This window comes from Ixodes scapularis, unplaced genomic scaffold, assembly GCF_016920785.2.
Source record: "Ixodes scapularis isolate PalLabHiFi unplaced genomic scaffold, ASM1692078v2 PGA_scaffold12__126_contigs__length_90152505, whole genome shotgun sequence".
Classification (NCBI taxonomy): Eukaryota; Metazoa; Arthropoda; class Arachnida; order Ixodida; family Ixodidae; genus Ixodes; species Ixodes scapularis.
In genome coordinates this window covers 88848270-88865992 of record NW_024609838.1, presented here as the reverse complement: position 1 = coordinate 88865992, position 17723 = coordinate 88848270, and the positions used below count along the sequence as shown (strand labels likewise).

The following is a 17723-nucleotide window of genomic DNA, read 5'->3' as shown; positions in this document are numbered from 1 at the left end:
GCTTATCGCCTTGGTCGCTTGCTCCCGTCGCTTTCATGCGGTTTGCCACGTCGCGCGAGTGACCGAGCGACAGCGAAGCGGGTCGTCGTCGCTTGTCTCGTCGCTGTCGCTCGTCTCGTCCCGTCGCTGTCGCTCGTCTCGTCGCTCGCCAAATTGCTTACATGCGGTTCAGCCTTTACACACGGTACTCGGCGGCAACAAAGAAAACGGCCCGCCCCCGAGACCAACTTTTCTTCTCTCTTCTGTTCTACGAAGCTTCAACGATATGAAATTAGCACACACTAGCAGCGGACGACCGCGTAGCGTACCCAAGCCAGCCAAACCGAGACCTCGAAGATGGCGGATCGACGGTGGCGCTCCCTGGCAAAATCGAACCTGCAGGCTCAGTGAATACCCCCTATGCAATTACATGTGAATTTCAAGGAGATGTTTGGACTGTTCGATATGAACAATAATTCGAAATACCCAGGTGTGATATAACTGGGCTTGACTGTATGTACATACTTACCTCATAGTTATTGTTGTATCGTTATTGTACCAACTCTCATTGGTATTGCCATCGTTCAAGTGCCTGACTTGTTATCAACTCGATAATATTCTGCGATTACGTCCCAAGTGGTGACTGCAGGTTATATCTTTGAGCTTGCGCAATTAAATGTTGGTGGCCACCAACATGTCCGCGTAGCGTGTCGCGCGCGAACAAACGAGCGGTACACGGCCACCGAGTTGCTATAGTAGTTATCACTTGCTCACCCGAACTTTTAGATTTTTCTCCCTTACTTCGAGACTTCTAGGACTTTCTTCCTACAACATATAGCCCAGTGATATGTACCTGCTTGCTGGAGAATTTAACTTCCCTAAAATTGCATGACCAGCTTTTCCCGCGCGTATGCCCTTCGAGAAATGGTACGCATTTAATAAACAAAGTTGCGATTTTGTGGACGTTACCTGTTTCCCATCGCTTTTTCGAGAGGTTAACCAACCAACTTGGGGTTCTACTCTTTTGGACTTGATTCTAAGTCTGAATGCGTATTGGGAGTTCATTCTATGGAACCACCGAGTGATCACGCATCAGGTAAACATTACCAAGGCCATTCCTACACAAAACCATAGCCCACTGGTTAAAGGGTTAAAATTTTCCAAAAATAAGATATGAGATAACTGTACGATAGGACCCATTGTATGTTACTATACTGTAAAACCCTTAAAGGGCCCCTGAAAAGAAGAAAAAAGTTTTTCAAAAACAGTCTGGTTGAGACACGCGTGTCGAAAAATGAATTTTACGCGAAAAAAAAATTTTTTTAGAGCAATATTGACTGCGCCAGACGCAATTTAGTCGGCAGTCACCTCCTTTCCACTTTTCTCTCTCTCGGCATCTCGGGCGCGTGGAGGAGAGGTAGTCCCCGCCTCTTCGTAGTGGATCGGCTTGGCTGCTTTCCTGGCTTGGCTGCGCCCCGCACGAGAGCCATTGCTACTTCCTGGCCGTGTTCCGATCTTACCCCAGGGTGAGGGTTTTGTACTCTTGGCGTTATAAAACCTACCCGCGTACAGCGTTTTTCAATCTGTGCTGTCACGTGATACGATCTGCCGGAGAAACTCGGATCCATTTGGAGATTTGGAACACGGCCCCTGGCCGGCTGTCTGCCGGTCGAACTGGAGCACTATATAGCTCCTACGGAGCAGAGTAGAGCAATCCTTTGAACCCCGTGTTTTGCCGACAACATGGCCGACAGAGCGGCTCGGCGCGAGTCACGTGGTACTCAGGGTTCCAGGAGGCGGCCCGCCCTATGGGAGAATACATGGAGATCGACATAACACGGCTGATTAAAAAACTAACGGCGAGTTCACATTTTTCAAAACTAGCCTGTCGTGAAGTTAGTAAGGCGCTAAACACTTTATCAAAGTTTTAATAATATCGGATGCGTGTGCAAATTTTGAGAAGGCAATTTCCAAGGCAATGGCGTTTGAAGCAGACGATTTTTGCTCGCAGCGGAGATGGGCTTTTCGGGTTGGCCGGAGCGGGTCACGTGAATGGTGTGACGTCGCCGTGTCGTCTGCTGCATGATGCCGCTAAGCAATTTTTTTTAAAAAGTTACGTCCTTGTATGGCACAAAACTTATCGCATATTATTCTAAAATGTTTCATTATTATGTCAAAAATGATTTCCATTCCGCACATCCCCACAAAACTGAAGAAACAACGATTTTCTCACGTTCTCCATGCATTTCTGACCGCAGTTGGAACCTCCGGGCGTTCGCCGCTAGTCGCCGAGAGACGGCGTTCTAGATTGCGCTACTCTGCTCCGAAGGAGCTATATGCGGAGGGCAAGTTCGTCTGCTTCTCGCGCAGGGGGTAGCGGTGACGTCAGAACGCCGAGCCCTGATTGGCTGATCGCGCCCCCCTATCTGAGCGTCGTCTGCTCCTTTGCAACGTCGTCTGCTCGCAACGTCGTCTGCGTCTGTCTTACCTTTCCTGCGACTTTCGGAAGTGCAGAGGCCAGATTCACGAAACGATCTTACGCCAAAAATGTGCGTAAGACAAAACTTAAGAACAAATTCGTATTCACGAAAAGAAATTTTCGTAAGTTTTCCGCAGGTTACGACAAAATCCTACGACAGCTCCGAAGCTGTCTTACGCACTTACGATCAAATCAGCATGGCCGACAACATCGCGGTCGCGACGACCCACGGACGTTTATTTTTTTTACGTGTGCTTCTCACGCGTCCCGACTTCAAGCAGCAAGAAAAAAAGTAAAAGTACTTGAAACAGACCACGACGAACAAGAACGCTGGATGAGGATGGCTAGTTGGGCTAGTTGGTTTTGCATCATGGTGTAATACGCCAAAACAACAGGGACAGACAAAACGAAGGTAGAACTAGACAGGACGCGGCGTAACTTTCAACTGAATTGTTTCTCTCCGCGACTCGGCGACCGTCTGCCCATGACCGGCTGGCGTGCTGAGTGGAATATGCCCGCGCGACCCTTGTGAACCCTTCCCGTATGATATTTTGATTGCTGACCTCAATTTTAGATTAAGGGGTCGATTTCTTCCTCTTGTTATCTCCTTGTTTCCCGAGGCAACGGTGACTCTCGCCGATGAAAAAGCGGTGAATCTCCGACAGACGCAGCAAAGGTAAAGCAGCCATCGCTTTGACCGCTTTGACTAGCAGACGTAAAGCAGACGACGTTAACTGCGCCAACCTGCCGAAGCCGTTAAAGAGTGAGGGGTCTCGCCACACACGAATGGAGGGAAAAGTATTTGGGAGGGAACTTGCCTCGGTTCTAAGCAAAGAAACCTCGGCGCCCCGGGACACCTCGCCAGGGAGTCCTTTGACTTCCCTCCTTGATGCGCGTCTGCTAGTTGTTAGACAAAAACAACGTACCGCTCAAGTTATTTCGTTTGCCTTCTCTTAAAGGCGAGGTCGAGTTCGCTCCGAAAGTCGCAGGAAAGGTAAAGGCGGGAACACATTTGCGGAAAAACAAACCGAAAATCGGAGAGAAATCGGAGGCTGCGAAAATCGTAGCTTGCGATTTTCGGAAGACGAGCCACATGAGGTGGAATGCGCGGCGCGGAGATCGCAATGCACTGCGGTTTTCGTGCTCCGACTTCAGGAGGCTGTGCGGTAGTCTGGCGAACTGGCGTCCCATATTTCGCGCCTCTTAAAAACTTCAGCTATTAAAACCTCGTTGAATGCCACGCGAGCCTTTGTACCACCATCCTTTGATAAAGACAGAAGGGGTTTTCTACGAAGGTTGAGACGAGAACGCAGGGATGGCATACGATGTTGCCTGCGCTGCTTCCGAAGCTGCGTGAGCCGCCATGTTGCGAGCCTATCGTTTCTTTTCGTTCCGTCCTGTTCCGGGCTTTCGCTCACCGAGCTCCTCCGCCCCGAATTCGGAGGCGCCGTGCGAAAATATCTGGCGCTGCAGATCTTTCGAACCGCTCCCGATTTTCGGAAAAGGGGAGGAGCCTAGCTGCCGTGCGATTTTCGTGTGCGGTTTTCGCACAAAATTCGGCTTTTTTTCGCAAATGTGTTCCCGGCTTAAGACAGACGCAGACAACGTTGCGAACAGACGACGTTGCAAAGGAGCAGACGACGCTGAGGTAGGGGGTCGCGATCAGCCAATCAGAGTTCGGCGTTCTGACGTCACCGCTACTTCCTTTCTTATGCGCAGAAGACGAAAATGAGCCCACTTGCGAGGCGTATAGTGCTCTAGGTCGAACGACATACCGCGTCGTATCGTGCACGTACCGTGGTCGTACACACAGTACATAGTTGTCGCGGTAGACCCCGACCTGAAGCGTCGGTTGCTTCAACGCTGCCAGCAGCTGGGCCTTCGTCCGTGCGAGGACACGCCTCGCCAGCCGGAAGGCGTCCGCTCCGATCGCCGCGAGGCACCCGCTTCGCCGCGGCGAAGCGGGTGCCTCGACGAGTTCGTTCGAGCCGCACGATCCTTCAAGCCGCCGCGAGGACACGCAGTGGTAACTGATTTTTTTTTTTTATTAAACGTTGAGTGCGGTGCCGCGTGCCTCACTAAACTCTTTACGGGAACCACGGGAACTGACATCTAAACAAACATTGGCACTGGCGCGCGCCAGAAAACAAACAAAAGATGAGGTAAACGGGACACACGAATCGCGCAAAGAAGAGCAGAAAAACAGAAACCTGTCACCCCGCGCCACTTCCTAAGTACTTACTATGACTGACTAACTAACACAAGCAACAAGCCCTCTTCAGAACGCGAAACGCGAAGACGGCGACCACGACAGAAAACAAAATGGCGAAGCTTTTGTTTGTTGTTTTGTTGTGGTATCCGAACGGAAGTTACGATTTTGTAAAACGTTTGTAAACAATTGCGACATTCATTCGATGGATTGTTTCTTAAACCTAAAAATATGTAATTCAAAAGGCGATTTAAAAAAATCACGAAGATTTTAAAACCAACATCTAAGCTGTCACTCATTCTATTGGCCAATGAGAAGCTGAGTTGAATGACCATCGCTACCAATGAGAAGCCGAGCTGAATGACCATGGAATTTGCGCGCAAAACTTCAAATAAATCTCTCGCCGTCAATGTTGCTCTAAAAATGTTTTTTTTCACGTAAAATTCATTTTTTGACACGCGTGTTCCAACCAGACTGTTTTAAAAAAAGTTTTTTTTTTTCTTTTCAGGGGCCCTTTAATGTTCGCGAGCCCTCAATTTTCGCGAATTTCACGAATTGGAGAATTCGCGAAATTTAAAGGGCAACTCCGCTTCATTTTTGGTTTTGAAAAAACAATACAGTCCTCTTCAGTATCGCCCAGGAAGACCACACGTCAAATATTACGACGCAGTTCTGTCTAAATGTTTCTTAAACGGTCCGGCAAACTTTGCAACCCGCCAAGTTGCCGAAATCGGCTGACTCGAGCGGGCGAATTCAGGCGCAACCAACAGCGCAGTCAAGGCTACGGCATGGGCGGAGCCAACATTGAGCTAAACATCATCATCATGGCCCCCTTTTGCTTGTTTTTACTTCTCCGATCGAGCGTAGCGCATGACGTCAGCAACGTTTCCTCTCGGCGCTGAGCGGTGTCCACGTGATTGGCGTACGCGCCTGCGCAGCGCGCTTCTTGGCAGCAGACCAACCGCCCGCCGTGGTCCCGCCATTACCGCCGTCTCCCGCGTCACAACCACCGTCGTCGTCTCACCGTTTGTGATTATTGCCTCTCGGAGTTTCGTCCACACTATGTACACCACGTGCGCAGAGTCGCAGACTTATGCCGCAGTTGTGCAGACGTCGTCGAATGCCGTAGACACCAAAATGTGGCGAAGAGTGCGGTGCAGACGACACTCGCGACTGCCGCACGCCCACCCCCATCCCGCCCGTCGTTGGGCCGAAAATCACGTGACATCTCGTACCATGTGATGGCCATGTACTTGGCAGCCCGAGACCAATGTTGCCGGACGGAGCCGAAGTTTCGGTTTCGATTTCCGCTCGTGTTTAAAATTAGATTGAAAAATATACATCCCATTTTTCGCGAAGCAAACGACGTAGTGTCTTTTACTAGGGCTTTTTTGTTCGAAATCACTCATTATCCTGAAATCTTCGGAATTGAGCGAAGTTGCCCTTTAAGGGCGCGCAAAAATTTTGGTCCTTAAGATTTTCAATGCAGGCGTCTAGAATTTGCGAAATTTAGTGGTTGCGATTATGTCATCTGTGACCGATTCGCGAAAAATAGGGGCCGCGAAAATAAAGGGTTTTACAGTATTTCTGCTAAATTTGTATCGAAAATGGCGCGATAGTTTCGTGGATAAATGGATCTCATGCGGGACCCTCGGATCCACCCCATTTGGGAAGGGTTTGTTGCGTCGATGACGTCATTCGTCATCGACGCAAGTTTGTAAGTGCATACCCTCGCACGCACTTACAAACTTGGCTCTCTGGGCGTCTCATGCTTCAGCTTCCTCGTTTACCTTCCGCGTTAGGGGTTCGCGACGATTACGTCCACGGCACCCCTTGCTTCGATCGCAGCAGCGAAGAGAGTGGAAGCTGGTCGTTTTGACTGCAACCCGGTGGCGACCAGCTCCAGCGACGAGATCGTCATGTACGAACTCACCGTCCACCGCGACAATCTCGCACGTGCATGCAAAGTTCAAGGTCAAAGGGGGCGAGACTGCGAGTAGTGTTGAAGTAGGCGAGTTGAGCGATAGGTTTTGAGCGTGGCGAGGCAAGGCGAGTTGATGATCCCACGGTTTATGGACACCATGATGCAATTGGGCAGCATTGCCTGGTTTCCGGATGAAAAGAATTCGTAAATTGATCGAATTACTAGAGCTCTCAACATCGTCAAACTTAGTGCATATACCTGATAGCTTATGAGCATTCCATTTCAAGAATAATCAAACCATTTAATTTTCGTGTCCTAGATCAGTTGAGGAACACAACTTGGAGACTTCTAAACAAAAGACAGACCTAAGCACTTCTTAAGTTGTGAATGCAAAAGCATTCGTGCCATTTTACCGCTCCCGTGTTTCTTTTGCGGCGTATTTATGTCGGCGCACTCTCTCAGCTCTACTCGCAGCTCTGACCCTGGACACTTTGTGTCACAGGCGCGCTCGCGGACACGCAGCGCCATGGGGCGGCGGTCGCTGAAACTGACGCACGCAGTGGCCAATGGGAGCCTCGTCAACGTGCTCCAGCCAATGGGATTGAATCCATCAGCTTTACTCCGCTCCTTTGGGATCAGGAAACTAGGTACCACTGTCTAGGCTTTTTGCGTGGTTTCATAGCTGGGAGCTGGCTTCACATGGAGAAAGGCACTTCACTTGGAGAAGTGCCGTTTTGCGCGCTTCAAACTGACGGCTCGCTCCGTGCGACAGTTAATGCGCATTAGAAACCATTGTCTATACAGGGCTGCCAAGCCTTCACAGTCTGCAAATGCACAGAAAAAGTACAATAAATCCCAGATAACATGCAAGCCTCAAGTAAAAATGCTCAAGTCTTTTTTTTTTTTTCTTCATATAGATCCTAGTAACATTATGAGGACCAATCCGAAAAAAGCTCTGATCGACAATTAACCGCGAACAAAGTGACCATTTTGTTCACGAATGCGAGCAGTGATGAGTTGAGTGCCATTGAAACATGCAAACAGTTTAGTAAGTACTTTATTTTTTTTGAGGATATCCTACCCATTCCAAAATATTGCCCAGAATATGATATGCAATACAAAATGATTTTCGACCTATGAAATGTTCATCGTAAAATTGTATCTCCGTGCCTTTACAGTAATACCTCGTTAACTCGAACATGGCTATCTCGAAACAGTGGTTAAGTCGTAAAATTTCCTTGTCATGAAATGAGCCCCCATAGGATCAATGCATTTTGTCCTTATCTCGAAAGGTTTTCAGGACGGACTTCGGATATCTCGAAATCTCAACGAAAATCGCAAGAAAAGCCGCAATAAACAACAAACACTAGAGAAAAAAAAAAAAAAGATGTGTCTGCAAAAATAAACGATAACTGCGGGTGCGGTGCACATAGTCGCTAAGAGACGTGCAAATCAAAAACGTTTGTCACATTAATTTTTTTTTTCTATTTTTTAGTTTTGTTTTTACGACCCTCACTTGGACAAGCCAATGGCAAGCCGAAAAGCCTGGGTTCGTTGCCGTTCGCTAACGTGGGCGTTCGCTAAGACGACATTCGATCAAGTGAGTGCCTCCCGTTCTCGAGGCATAGATATATTATTTTTCCAGGTGGATTTGCACACTCTTCTGTTCACAAGGAAGCAACCAGGCTATTTTAGGATGCTCTCTTATATTAGATTTGAGGAAAAAAAGGGTGCACAAAAAATGTATTTTATATGCCTTCATATGGCACACATAATTCACCAAGGCAGATATCACAAAACCGACTACTGTAAAATACCGGGCAAGCGCCCACTCAATGTTTTGAGATAATCATGAAAAAATGGGGGATGGAGCTTGTCCGGTCATCAATTCTACGTATGACTGTACTGTGCATATTTTCTCAGATCTTACAAATTTGGGTACGGGCGCTTAGTGTGGTATGGGCGGATGCACGGTATTCTACGGTAGATATATGAGAAGAGGAGATCAACATGTACTAACTGTGCAAATTTCAACCTCCTAGCTTCAAAATTAAAAAATATATATATATATATACTCTCGAGGAGCACAAAACAAGACGATAGAGGGAGAATGGCAGAAGACGCCGGAGGCTGCCATGCATCTGCCCGCAGGACTAGCAGGCGGTGTCAGACGCCAGACTAGATGATGTCACGAAAGGGAGATACTAGGCTTCCAAGCGTGTTCGGCCAAGCTTCCAATCCAATCCAGTAGTAATCGGCGGGGCCAATGATCTGTGGGCAGGGCTTAGAGTGGGCCATGACCTCCACCTAAATTGAGTCTAGTAGGGTTGAGCGAATATTCGAAATTTCGAATAGCAGTTTCGAATAATACACTATTTGGTATTCGCTTCGAAAAGAACTGCACTATTCGCGTTTTTTGAAGTCTAGATTGCGGCAGGTTAGCTCCAATGAGTGCGCTTCTTACCGAGCATTGGTGCACTGCGGAGAAACAATACTCGCGTCTCCAGCTCGCTGCTCACCCTCCCGTGGCGGAAACGGGAAGCGCTCTAGTGAGGGTCCCCCCGTTCTCGATAAACTGCTTGAGATCATGGCTCGCCAAATGTCATTTCCGAATGCGAACAACACTCTTCACTGTTCCAATATAGTGATGCAGCCAGTATGAGATTGTACATTGTAAGAGAGTTGTAGTATTGCATATAGAGGCAAACAAAAGCGCTGTGCACTTGCATTAGAGTTGCGTGCTCCACGCTGCGCATGTGCGTCGTCGCCCGCAATTTCGGGCACGCGCAGTGGGGAACACTCAACGTTAACGGACACAGACTGTGCTTGCGTTCGCTCGTATACGCAATACCAAAACTCACTACTGTTTCACCGGTTTCCAACGCCAACGAAACGTGCTGCAGTGAGCAGATGTGCAAGCGGGTTTGCATTCCTTCGAACTGGAAAGGCTGAGTGGCTAAACAGCGCCGCGTAAAAATAAAAGGAACTAAATGTTCTCATAAGTGTTGTAATAAAACAAGACGAAAAAAGAAAATGGAAACCTTTCTCTCTTTTTTTTTTTATTTTGAAGGGAGGGGGGGGGTCGCTTTTGGTCCGGAAGGATTGGCGGCGACTATGGAACCTTTGTAGGCATAGGCGAATAGAGGATTTTGGTTCCGAATCGGATTGGAAGCGAATAGTGATTTTGGCAGAATAATTTTGAATCGAATAGTTTGAATAGTACAAGCAACAAATACCACAAGATATGTTTAAACTATAGTTTTATATTTGCCTTATTTGGTATTAGAAGTACTGTAATTGTTAATTTCAAGTGTATTGAGTTCAAGAGCACAAAATGGTCGGACGCTTGCGCCACCTGGCCGAAGATCCAAGCCAGAGTAAGTCAAACCCGTTCATATTGACTTCGCAAAAAAAAGTCTACCAGTTCGATATAGCGGGTAATTCCATATAAAAGTTTGAATGAATTTGACTCTCAAAAATCCACTTTCTGCTGAAATATTACACAATGAAGTAGCCTTGCATCTTCAGCTGCTTTTTCTTCATTGCATCTGCGATAACGATATTTTCCTACGCTATCGACGGACCGCAAAATGCAAGATGCTGAGGCCGCTGCCTTCTATATTCGCGCATTAGCGCCGAACTATGCCAAGAGCACGGAGCACGTCCCAGCTGGAGCACCTTCTTCTGCAGAGCGATGTTTGGCTGTAAAAGTTGGCTTTCCCCTAAAACAGGTGGCACGTTGGGAGAAGCCAACTAACAAAGCAAGCTGGCTTTTTAGAGCGCAGCTCTTAGGGGCCCGTTCCCGGCTTGAGCGGCGTCGGCGTAACCAAGGTCATCCCAAGGTCACGTGACCTTGGGATCACGTGACCTTGGGGGTCACGTGATCTCAAGGGGGTCACGTGACCTGGAGGGGTCACGTGAACCCCAAGGTCACGTGAACCCTCCAGGTCACGTGACCCCTCCCAAGGTCATCTCAAGGTCTTGTGACCCCCAAGGTCACGTGACCTTGGGGGTCACGTGACCCCTCCCAAGGTCATCTCAAGGTCACGTGACCTTGGGGGTCATCTTGGGATCACGTGACCCCCAAGGTCACGTGACCCCTCCCAAGGTCCTCAAGGTCACGTGACCCCTCTGAGGTCACGTGACCCCCAGGTCCCGTGACCCCTCTGAGGTCACGCGACCCCCGAGGTCACGTGACCCCTCCAGGTCACGTGACCCCCTGAGGTCACGTGACCTTGAGGTGACCCCGATGTGACACCCAAGGTCACGTGACCCCCAGGTCATGCCTCCTCGAGGTCACGTGACCCCCCTCCCGGAGCATATTAAATGAGGGGAGGAGGAGGGGAAGGAGGAGGGGTCAACCCTCCCCTCAGTACCCTTCCCTCCTCCTCCTCAAGAGCTGCGCTCCAATTCGGCGTTACAGGGATTTGTAAACGGCTTTCACTTTTTTTTTTTGCTTTTTTCCTCTGGACGGCCGCGTCAATTTGAAAGAAAAAATAATATTCTCTTTTGCGGATGGTGCGGAGAGAGGGAGCACGGAGCACCTTCTCTCCGCAAAAGATATTCTTTTCTTTCAAGCAATCAATGCAACCGCCCAGAAAAAAAAAAAGAAAAAAAAAGCCAGCGTGCTTTGTAAGTTGGCTTTCCCCAACGCGGCCACTCGCATTGGAGGAAAGCCAGCTTGCAGAGCAAAACGGCACTCTTGGCAGTTCGATGTATTGGTAGCAGCTGCTATTTTTGTTCCATGCAACCATAGTTTTTGCTATATATTATCACTGTAACATTACTGTGCACGAAAATTGTTCGATATAAGGAATAATTTGATGTAAACAGGTTCGATATAGTCGGGTTTGGCTGTATTTAAATAAAGTGAAAGCCGTTTACAACTACCTGTAACGCCGAATTGGAGCGCAGCTCTTGAGGAGGAGGAGTGAAGGGTACCGAGGGGAGGGTAGACCCCTTCTCCTTCTCCTCCTCCTCCCCTCATTCTTTAATATGCTCCGGGGGGGGGGGGGGGTCACGTGACCTCGGGGGGGGGGGGGGGGGGGGTGTCACGTGACTTCGGGGAGGGGGGTCACGTGACCTCGGGGAGGCGTGACCTGGGGGTCACGTGACCTTGGGTGTCACATGGGGGTCACCTCAAGGTCACGTGACCCCCACGTGACCTTGGGGGTCACGTGACCTGGAGGGGTCACGTGACCTCCGAGGGGTTACGTGACATGGGGGGTCACGTGGGGGTGACCTTGGGGTCACGTGACCTTGAGATGACCTTGGGAGGGGTCACGTGACCTCGAGGGGTCGCATGACCTTGGGGGTCACGTGATCCCAAAATGACCCCACGTGACCCCCAAGGTCACGTGATTTGGGGGTCACGTGACCTTGAGATGACCTTGGGGGTCACGTGACCTTGGGATGACCTTGGTGGCGACGGCGACGCCGACGTCGCTCAAGCCGGGAACGGGCCCCTAAGAGCTGCGCTCTAAAAGATTGAATAATAATAAGGCGAATGCCGAATAGAACAGAATTCGATTGGCTACTCGTAATAACCGAATATTTGCCCATCCCTAAAGTTTTGCCGATTGTCAAAGGTCGCGACTTTGATAGCACTATATGCTTATCCGCAATTAAAGACATTTTATGTGGTTTCTCAGAGTAGCTAGAATGTTTTCATTGATTTTAGACGATTTGTATTTTATAACTTGTTAATTAAAAATGCTGAAATAGGCGCCAGTGATAATAATTTGCGCCAGTTTTGATTGCCGTATATACTTGTTCACACGCTTGAAATTAGATAATGAGCAACAAATTGTATTACAACTTGAATAATTACATATCAAATTATCTGAATTTTAATATTATTATTATTAATACAAATCGAAGCAAAGTATGCCCCCAATTAATGCCAAAATCACGAAAATACGCTAATTAACCATAATAGTCTTTCCAAAAAAGGTATAATTTTGTTTTCTTTTTGGCATACGAAAAACGCTGACATCGTTATCAAGATAGACAAACAGTCAAACACTAGATACAATATAAAAACCTATGCATCAAACGTTGCTATAAAAAAAACACACTTCAGCTGTCTGACTCGGATTCCGTTTTGGGTTGTTGAAGTGCGAACAGCGTTTATTAATTTACACGTTTTGTGGACATATAGTAAAAATTTGATTTATTCTCTTATTCTAGTGATGTGAATATTGGTAAACCAATTAATCCTCTAAATACCCCAACACCCATTAAAAGGCCCGCAGTTCATTATTTTCCATGACAATTATCTGAGCGAGAAAAGACAGCGAGAATGCACAAAATATCAGGACTGATTTTTTTCAACTACAATATTTTGTTACCTCTAAGGTGTATGAAAAACCCTGTCTTTAAAGGGACACTGAAATCTCACAAAATATTTTGAAGTGGCTGTTTGCGTTGTTTGCGGAAAATAAAGTTTCCGCAAACAACTTGTTTAACAAAATAATTACTATGTGAGACACATCTTGAATTATGAAAGAATCCGAAATTATAAGACCTACAGTATATTGAGAAACTAAATCCAAAATAGAGGTTAGTTTCGGTTTCGCTCCAGAATTGAAACGTGCGTCCTTGCATAAATATTACGCTAAACACCGTTTTTGTTTTCAGGATAAAGAGGTGACGTGCGCTCATAACACCCTAGCTTCCTCATATTACCAGAAATAATTTTTGTCTCTCAGTGAACCCAGCACACAAGACAGGCTCAACAGCGGCACGCATCTCCGACCCCCACTATAACCGCCATTTTGGAAGACGAATGGCGCCACTTATAGTTAGTTGGAGTCGCGAATACCCGCGGAAGCGAGCTCCGCGGGTGTTGCTTCTCTGCATTGCATCGATGCTTGGTAAGAAGGTCACTCACCAGGGTAACCCGCCGCAATAAACACTTGAAAAAGTATAAATATTGTAGTTGCGTGCATGGAATTAAAGCATACATTCAAAGCGGGATGGTGCACCTGTGCCGACTGTATTCGAAAATAAATGAAAAGTTTGTGAATGTGTATATCTACATTGTAGTAAAAGTTTCAAAATTAAACTGTTATGCAAGGGTATACTAGTACGTTACGCAGAGATGCCCTTACAACCTGCATTGTAAGGGCATCTCTGCCCTTATAATGCAGGTTCATTCTTTTTTAACTCGAGATTAAGGAAAGAATATTTTATATGGCAAGATTTGTAAATTCACTCCTTTGGATATAGTTGACCATCTCTATAGGATTCATTTTATGTCAAATCCGTTGTTTACTTGCCATCCCAAGACACCAGGCCTTCTGAGGTCACAGTTCATAAATAGAGATAGATTAAACTTGGCTTATAAATGAACAAGTGGAACAACCTTCGCAAGTTTCGCTGGGCTTTCGTCTAAGCATTATACTATGGTAGGGAAAGGCGTGAAAAAACTACTGTAAACGACTTAATTTTCGGGGGCTCAAATTTTCGCGAATCGGGCCAAAGCTAAAAATTTGCAAATATTCGAAGGTTATAATTTTCGCAAATTGAGTAAAGCTTCCGTAGCGTTCACATATTGCCCGAATTGTTCGCGGGACATATTTTTCGCGAATTGTAGGCGATTCGCAAAAATTAAGTTTCTGCGAAAATTTCGTCATTTACAGTTTTCAATATTCGAATCGAAAATATTCGGCCAAAACGACTATTCACTTCGAACTCAAAATTCACTATTCGCACAAGACTAAAGTTTAGCAACAAAAATATTGCAAAAATTTTTGTTTTTTTTTATTGGAAAAAAAAAGTCCCATTTTGTTAAAAAAGAAATTGTTTTCATTTCAGTGTTTTTTAAGGAAAGAATAAAGCAAATGAAAAAAGAAAAATGAATGAAATTAACTTTTTATATTGATAGCCAGGATAAAGGATGCTGTACAAAGTTTGAGCTATATATATGAATTACGTAGGAAATTATGGTAATTTATTCCATCGGGAATGCAATCTATCGTTACGAGAAAAATACAGCGTTTAATATTTTTCTTTGCCAGATACGCAGCAAAATGAGCAGAAAGTGTGACTGCCCAGTTCTTGTCAAGCTGATTCGGAACGCAATAGATGTACATCATTAGTGCAGTCCCCTCGACGCCAACTAAGAAAACTTGCGCAAAGCTCTATGTTTTTTGCGGGCGCTCTCATTTTCATCTGCAGAGTACAGCGTGTCGCGACATTCACCTGTCCCACGAAAAGGGACCTCCTTAACGCCGTACATGCAGCCAGATACGCAAAGGAGTTTTCCTTCACGGTAGAAGCTTTCCGGATTCGCAACCGCCCCCGTGGTAATCCCGACGGGGACGCTGTCCACTGTGCTGTTTATTTCCACTGCTTCCCGATGATTTTGCGACAGCCACCGCCAGGGGGCGGTGCACAATAGGCGAGACTCCTCCCCACCCCATATAAACTTTCACCTCCGGTTCGGCCCGTGTTCAGAGCGTGGGGAATGACGGGTTGCGGCTGGTAACACAACAATTTCCCCAGCGGGTAAACTGAACTCATGCGTAGGTCATGGGACGTCAATTTTTCCGCAGCGGGGAAACTGAGGGGATGCGACGTCACAGGCCACGGCTTCACGAAATATGGCTCGACAAAATTCAGAGCAACTGGCGAAATAATGCGTTAATATAACGGACAACACGTTAGCAATGGGGGAAATGATGATAATACAACAGTTTTGGGCCTCTTGGTTAAATGGAGGTTTGTCCGCCGACCCACCTGGACGACGTCCCGGGCGTCCTGAGCGGTGCAGGCCTCCCTGAGCTCCAGCCGGGCCCTGGCCTGGGTGAGCCGCACCAGGGACTCGAGCTGCCGCGTCGTGATGGGCACGCAGTCCTCGCGCCGCGTCCTACGCAGCTCCAAGTAGAAGGCCTGCAGCAGGGATGCACACTCGGCGCCCAGCGACGGCTGAACGTACCTGGAAACCATCCTCCTTATCCTGGGATATTCCCAAAGCAAGCAGCCGACCCTGCTCCATGTGCCAAAGCATCAGGAATGTCGCCTTGGTAGAAGACGCGCAGGAAAGCAGCGCACATCTCTGCACCCAACTAGACCTCAGAATAAACGCTTCACTATCCAAAACCTAGAAACAAAGACTTCTCTTAGAGGCACTTATCTGCCCAGTCGCAGCTTTTTACTCTTTACTCGTCGTCCTGCCCTGGCATTCCAGCTGAACGCCGGCGGTATATGCGAGCAATCGTAAGTAAATATCTTCCACGCAGCGCTTTTGCTCGGCCTTCTCGTTGAAGCTACGTGGGCAGAGGGAAACTCACTGTCGAGCGTAGGCGATGTACTTGCGCAGCAGAGGTCCCGGAACGGGATCTTGCACGGGTCCGCGAAGTCGCTCCGCAAGTGGTGCATCTGCCGCAGACGACTCCTTTCCGGTCTCTCCGAGCGAGTTTCGAGCGGCGGACGACGCAGTTCCTTTCCTGCCGCTGGAGTGCAGCGACATGACGTGCTCGGAGAGACGCCGGTCCAAATCCTGAAAGAGGCCCACACAAAAGAGCTCAAGATACAAAGACCAAGGTCTAATGACTCACTTTCTTTGGGTCTAAAATACAAATACATACGAGGGTAGACAGAAAAGTTATCAGGATAAATATATCAGTGATGTGATCTGTCATTTTGGAGCAGCAAAAGGAACTTATACGTTAAGATTAATGTATTCTTTGCCTTCCCATTTCTGTCCAACTCTCTATTAGCATCAATTGCACAACAGGTTTGATCCCCACAAACACGGAACTTGCACGTACAAGCGCTAGGCACGAGAACAATATGCTCAATGATGAAGGACAGTATCGACTGCTGCAATTGTTATTTTAGGTATAGAGCCAATTACAGTCGAAGCTCGTTAATTCGACTCTGACGGTTCCTCGAAAATAGATCGAATTATCGAAGAGTCGAATTATCGAATATCGATCAAAAACGAGTAACGACGTACGTCACGAGAAGCGGCGAAAAGCCAACCGTGACGACGGAGTTTTATTTCGAAAAAAACGCCGATATTTTCTGCTGCCGCATTCCCGTCAGACGCTTCGCAAAAAAAATTTCCGCATATCCTCAATGTGCGGCCACATCGTCCCGTCGGTGTCTTCAAACGTTGCGAAGTTCGCAAGTACATCGAGCGCAGCGGATGCTTCGGCAGGAGATGGGCGTGGCGGCGGCTCTTCGGCGTCACTCTCGCAGCTGCCGTCCTCCTGACCCTCGGGACGCTGAACCGATGCGATGATTTCATTGTCAGTCAATTGACCGCACACAAGCACTCTATCATCTATCGCAACGTAATCATCGAAACTAACGTTTTCGGGTAGAGCGGACATTAGATCACTGCATTCTTCGTCAAAGTTTTCATCTTCAATTGTGGTTGCCGATGTTGTAGCCGATGCAGTGGCCGATGTAGTAGCCGATGCAGTTGCCGATGTAGACGTAGTAGCCGATGCAGTCGTCGAACTCGCAGTATTTCCATCACACGAGAAACCACAGCGACGAAAGCAGTTTGCGATGACCTGGCTTGGCATGTCCGTCCAAGCTTTAACAAGCATATGAATCGCCGCCAACAGAGTGACTTCATAGCACTTACCCTGGTCCAGACAAAGCAATATTCTTGCCATGAGATGCTTGCGGTACAAGCCTTTCAGGTGTTTGATTATTCCTTGATCCATTGGTTGCAAGAGTGAGGTGGTTGCGGGTGGAAGGAAAATCAGGCGGATCATAGACAGCTCCGGCATTTTTTTGTGCGCACTGCAGTTGTCCGCTACTAACACGACCTTGCGCCCCTTCGCGCAAGGTCGTGTTTTTTGAAGCCAATTTTTGAAGCCAATCTTGAAAGATATCACGTGTCACCCACGCTTTTTTGTTGAAACGGTAGTCCGTTGGAAGCCGTGGGATGTTCCAAAAGCATCGTGGAGTCTTGGATTTCCCGATCACCAAAAGAGGCAGACGTTCCGTGCCTGTCATGTTGGCTGCCACGAACACGGTCACCCGCTCTTCACTGCGTTTTCCCCCAGTGCAAGGATCCCCTTTGAACGTTATCGTTTTGTCGGGGAGAGCTTTGAAAAACAACGCCGTTTCGTCGCAATTGAATATGTCCTCGGGCGCATACTGCGCAA

The 17723-nt window shown here is 47.6% G+C and overlaps 1 protein-coding gene across 4 annotated transcripts in view; it reads right to left on the bottom strand.

The window, feature by feature from the left end:
* LOC8038969 (DNA helicase MCM8) overlaps positions 1 to 17723 on the bottom strand; it is a 67192-nt gene that overhangs the window by 5486 nt on the left and 43983 nt on the right. For 3 of the 4 annotated variants that reach the window (XM_040206830.2, XM_029976574.4, XM_029976577.4), the window contains 2 exons: positions 15888 to 16096; positions 15334 to 15532 (listed from right to left, as the gene is read on the bottom strand). In XM_040206830.2, the coding sequence (XP_040062764.1) occupies positions 15334 to 15532; positions 15888 to 16096 (408 nt within the window). The remainder of the gene's footprint in view (positions 1 to 15333; positions 15533 to 15887; positions 16097 to 17723) is intronic. The other variant, XM_029976578.4, reaches the window with a different exon arrangement.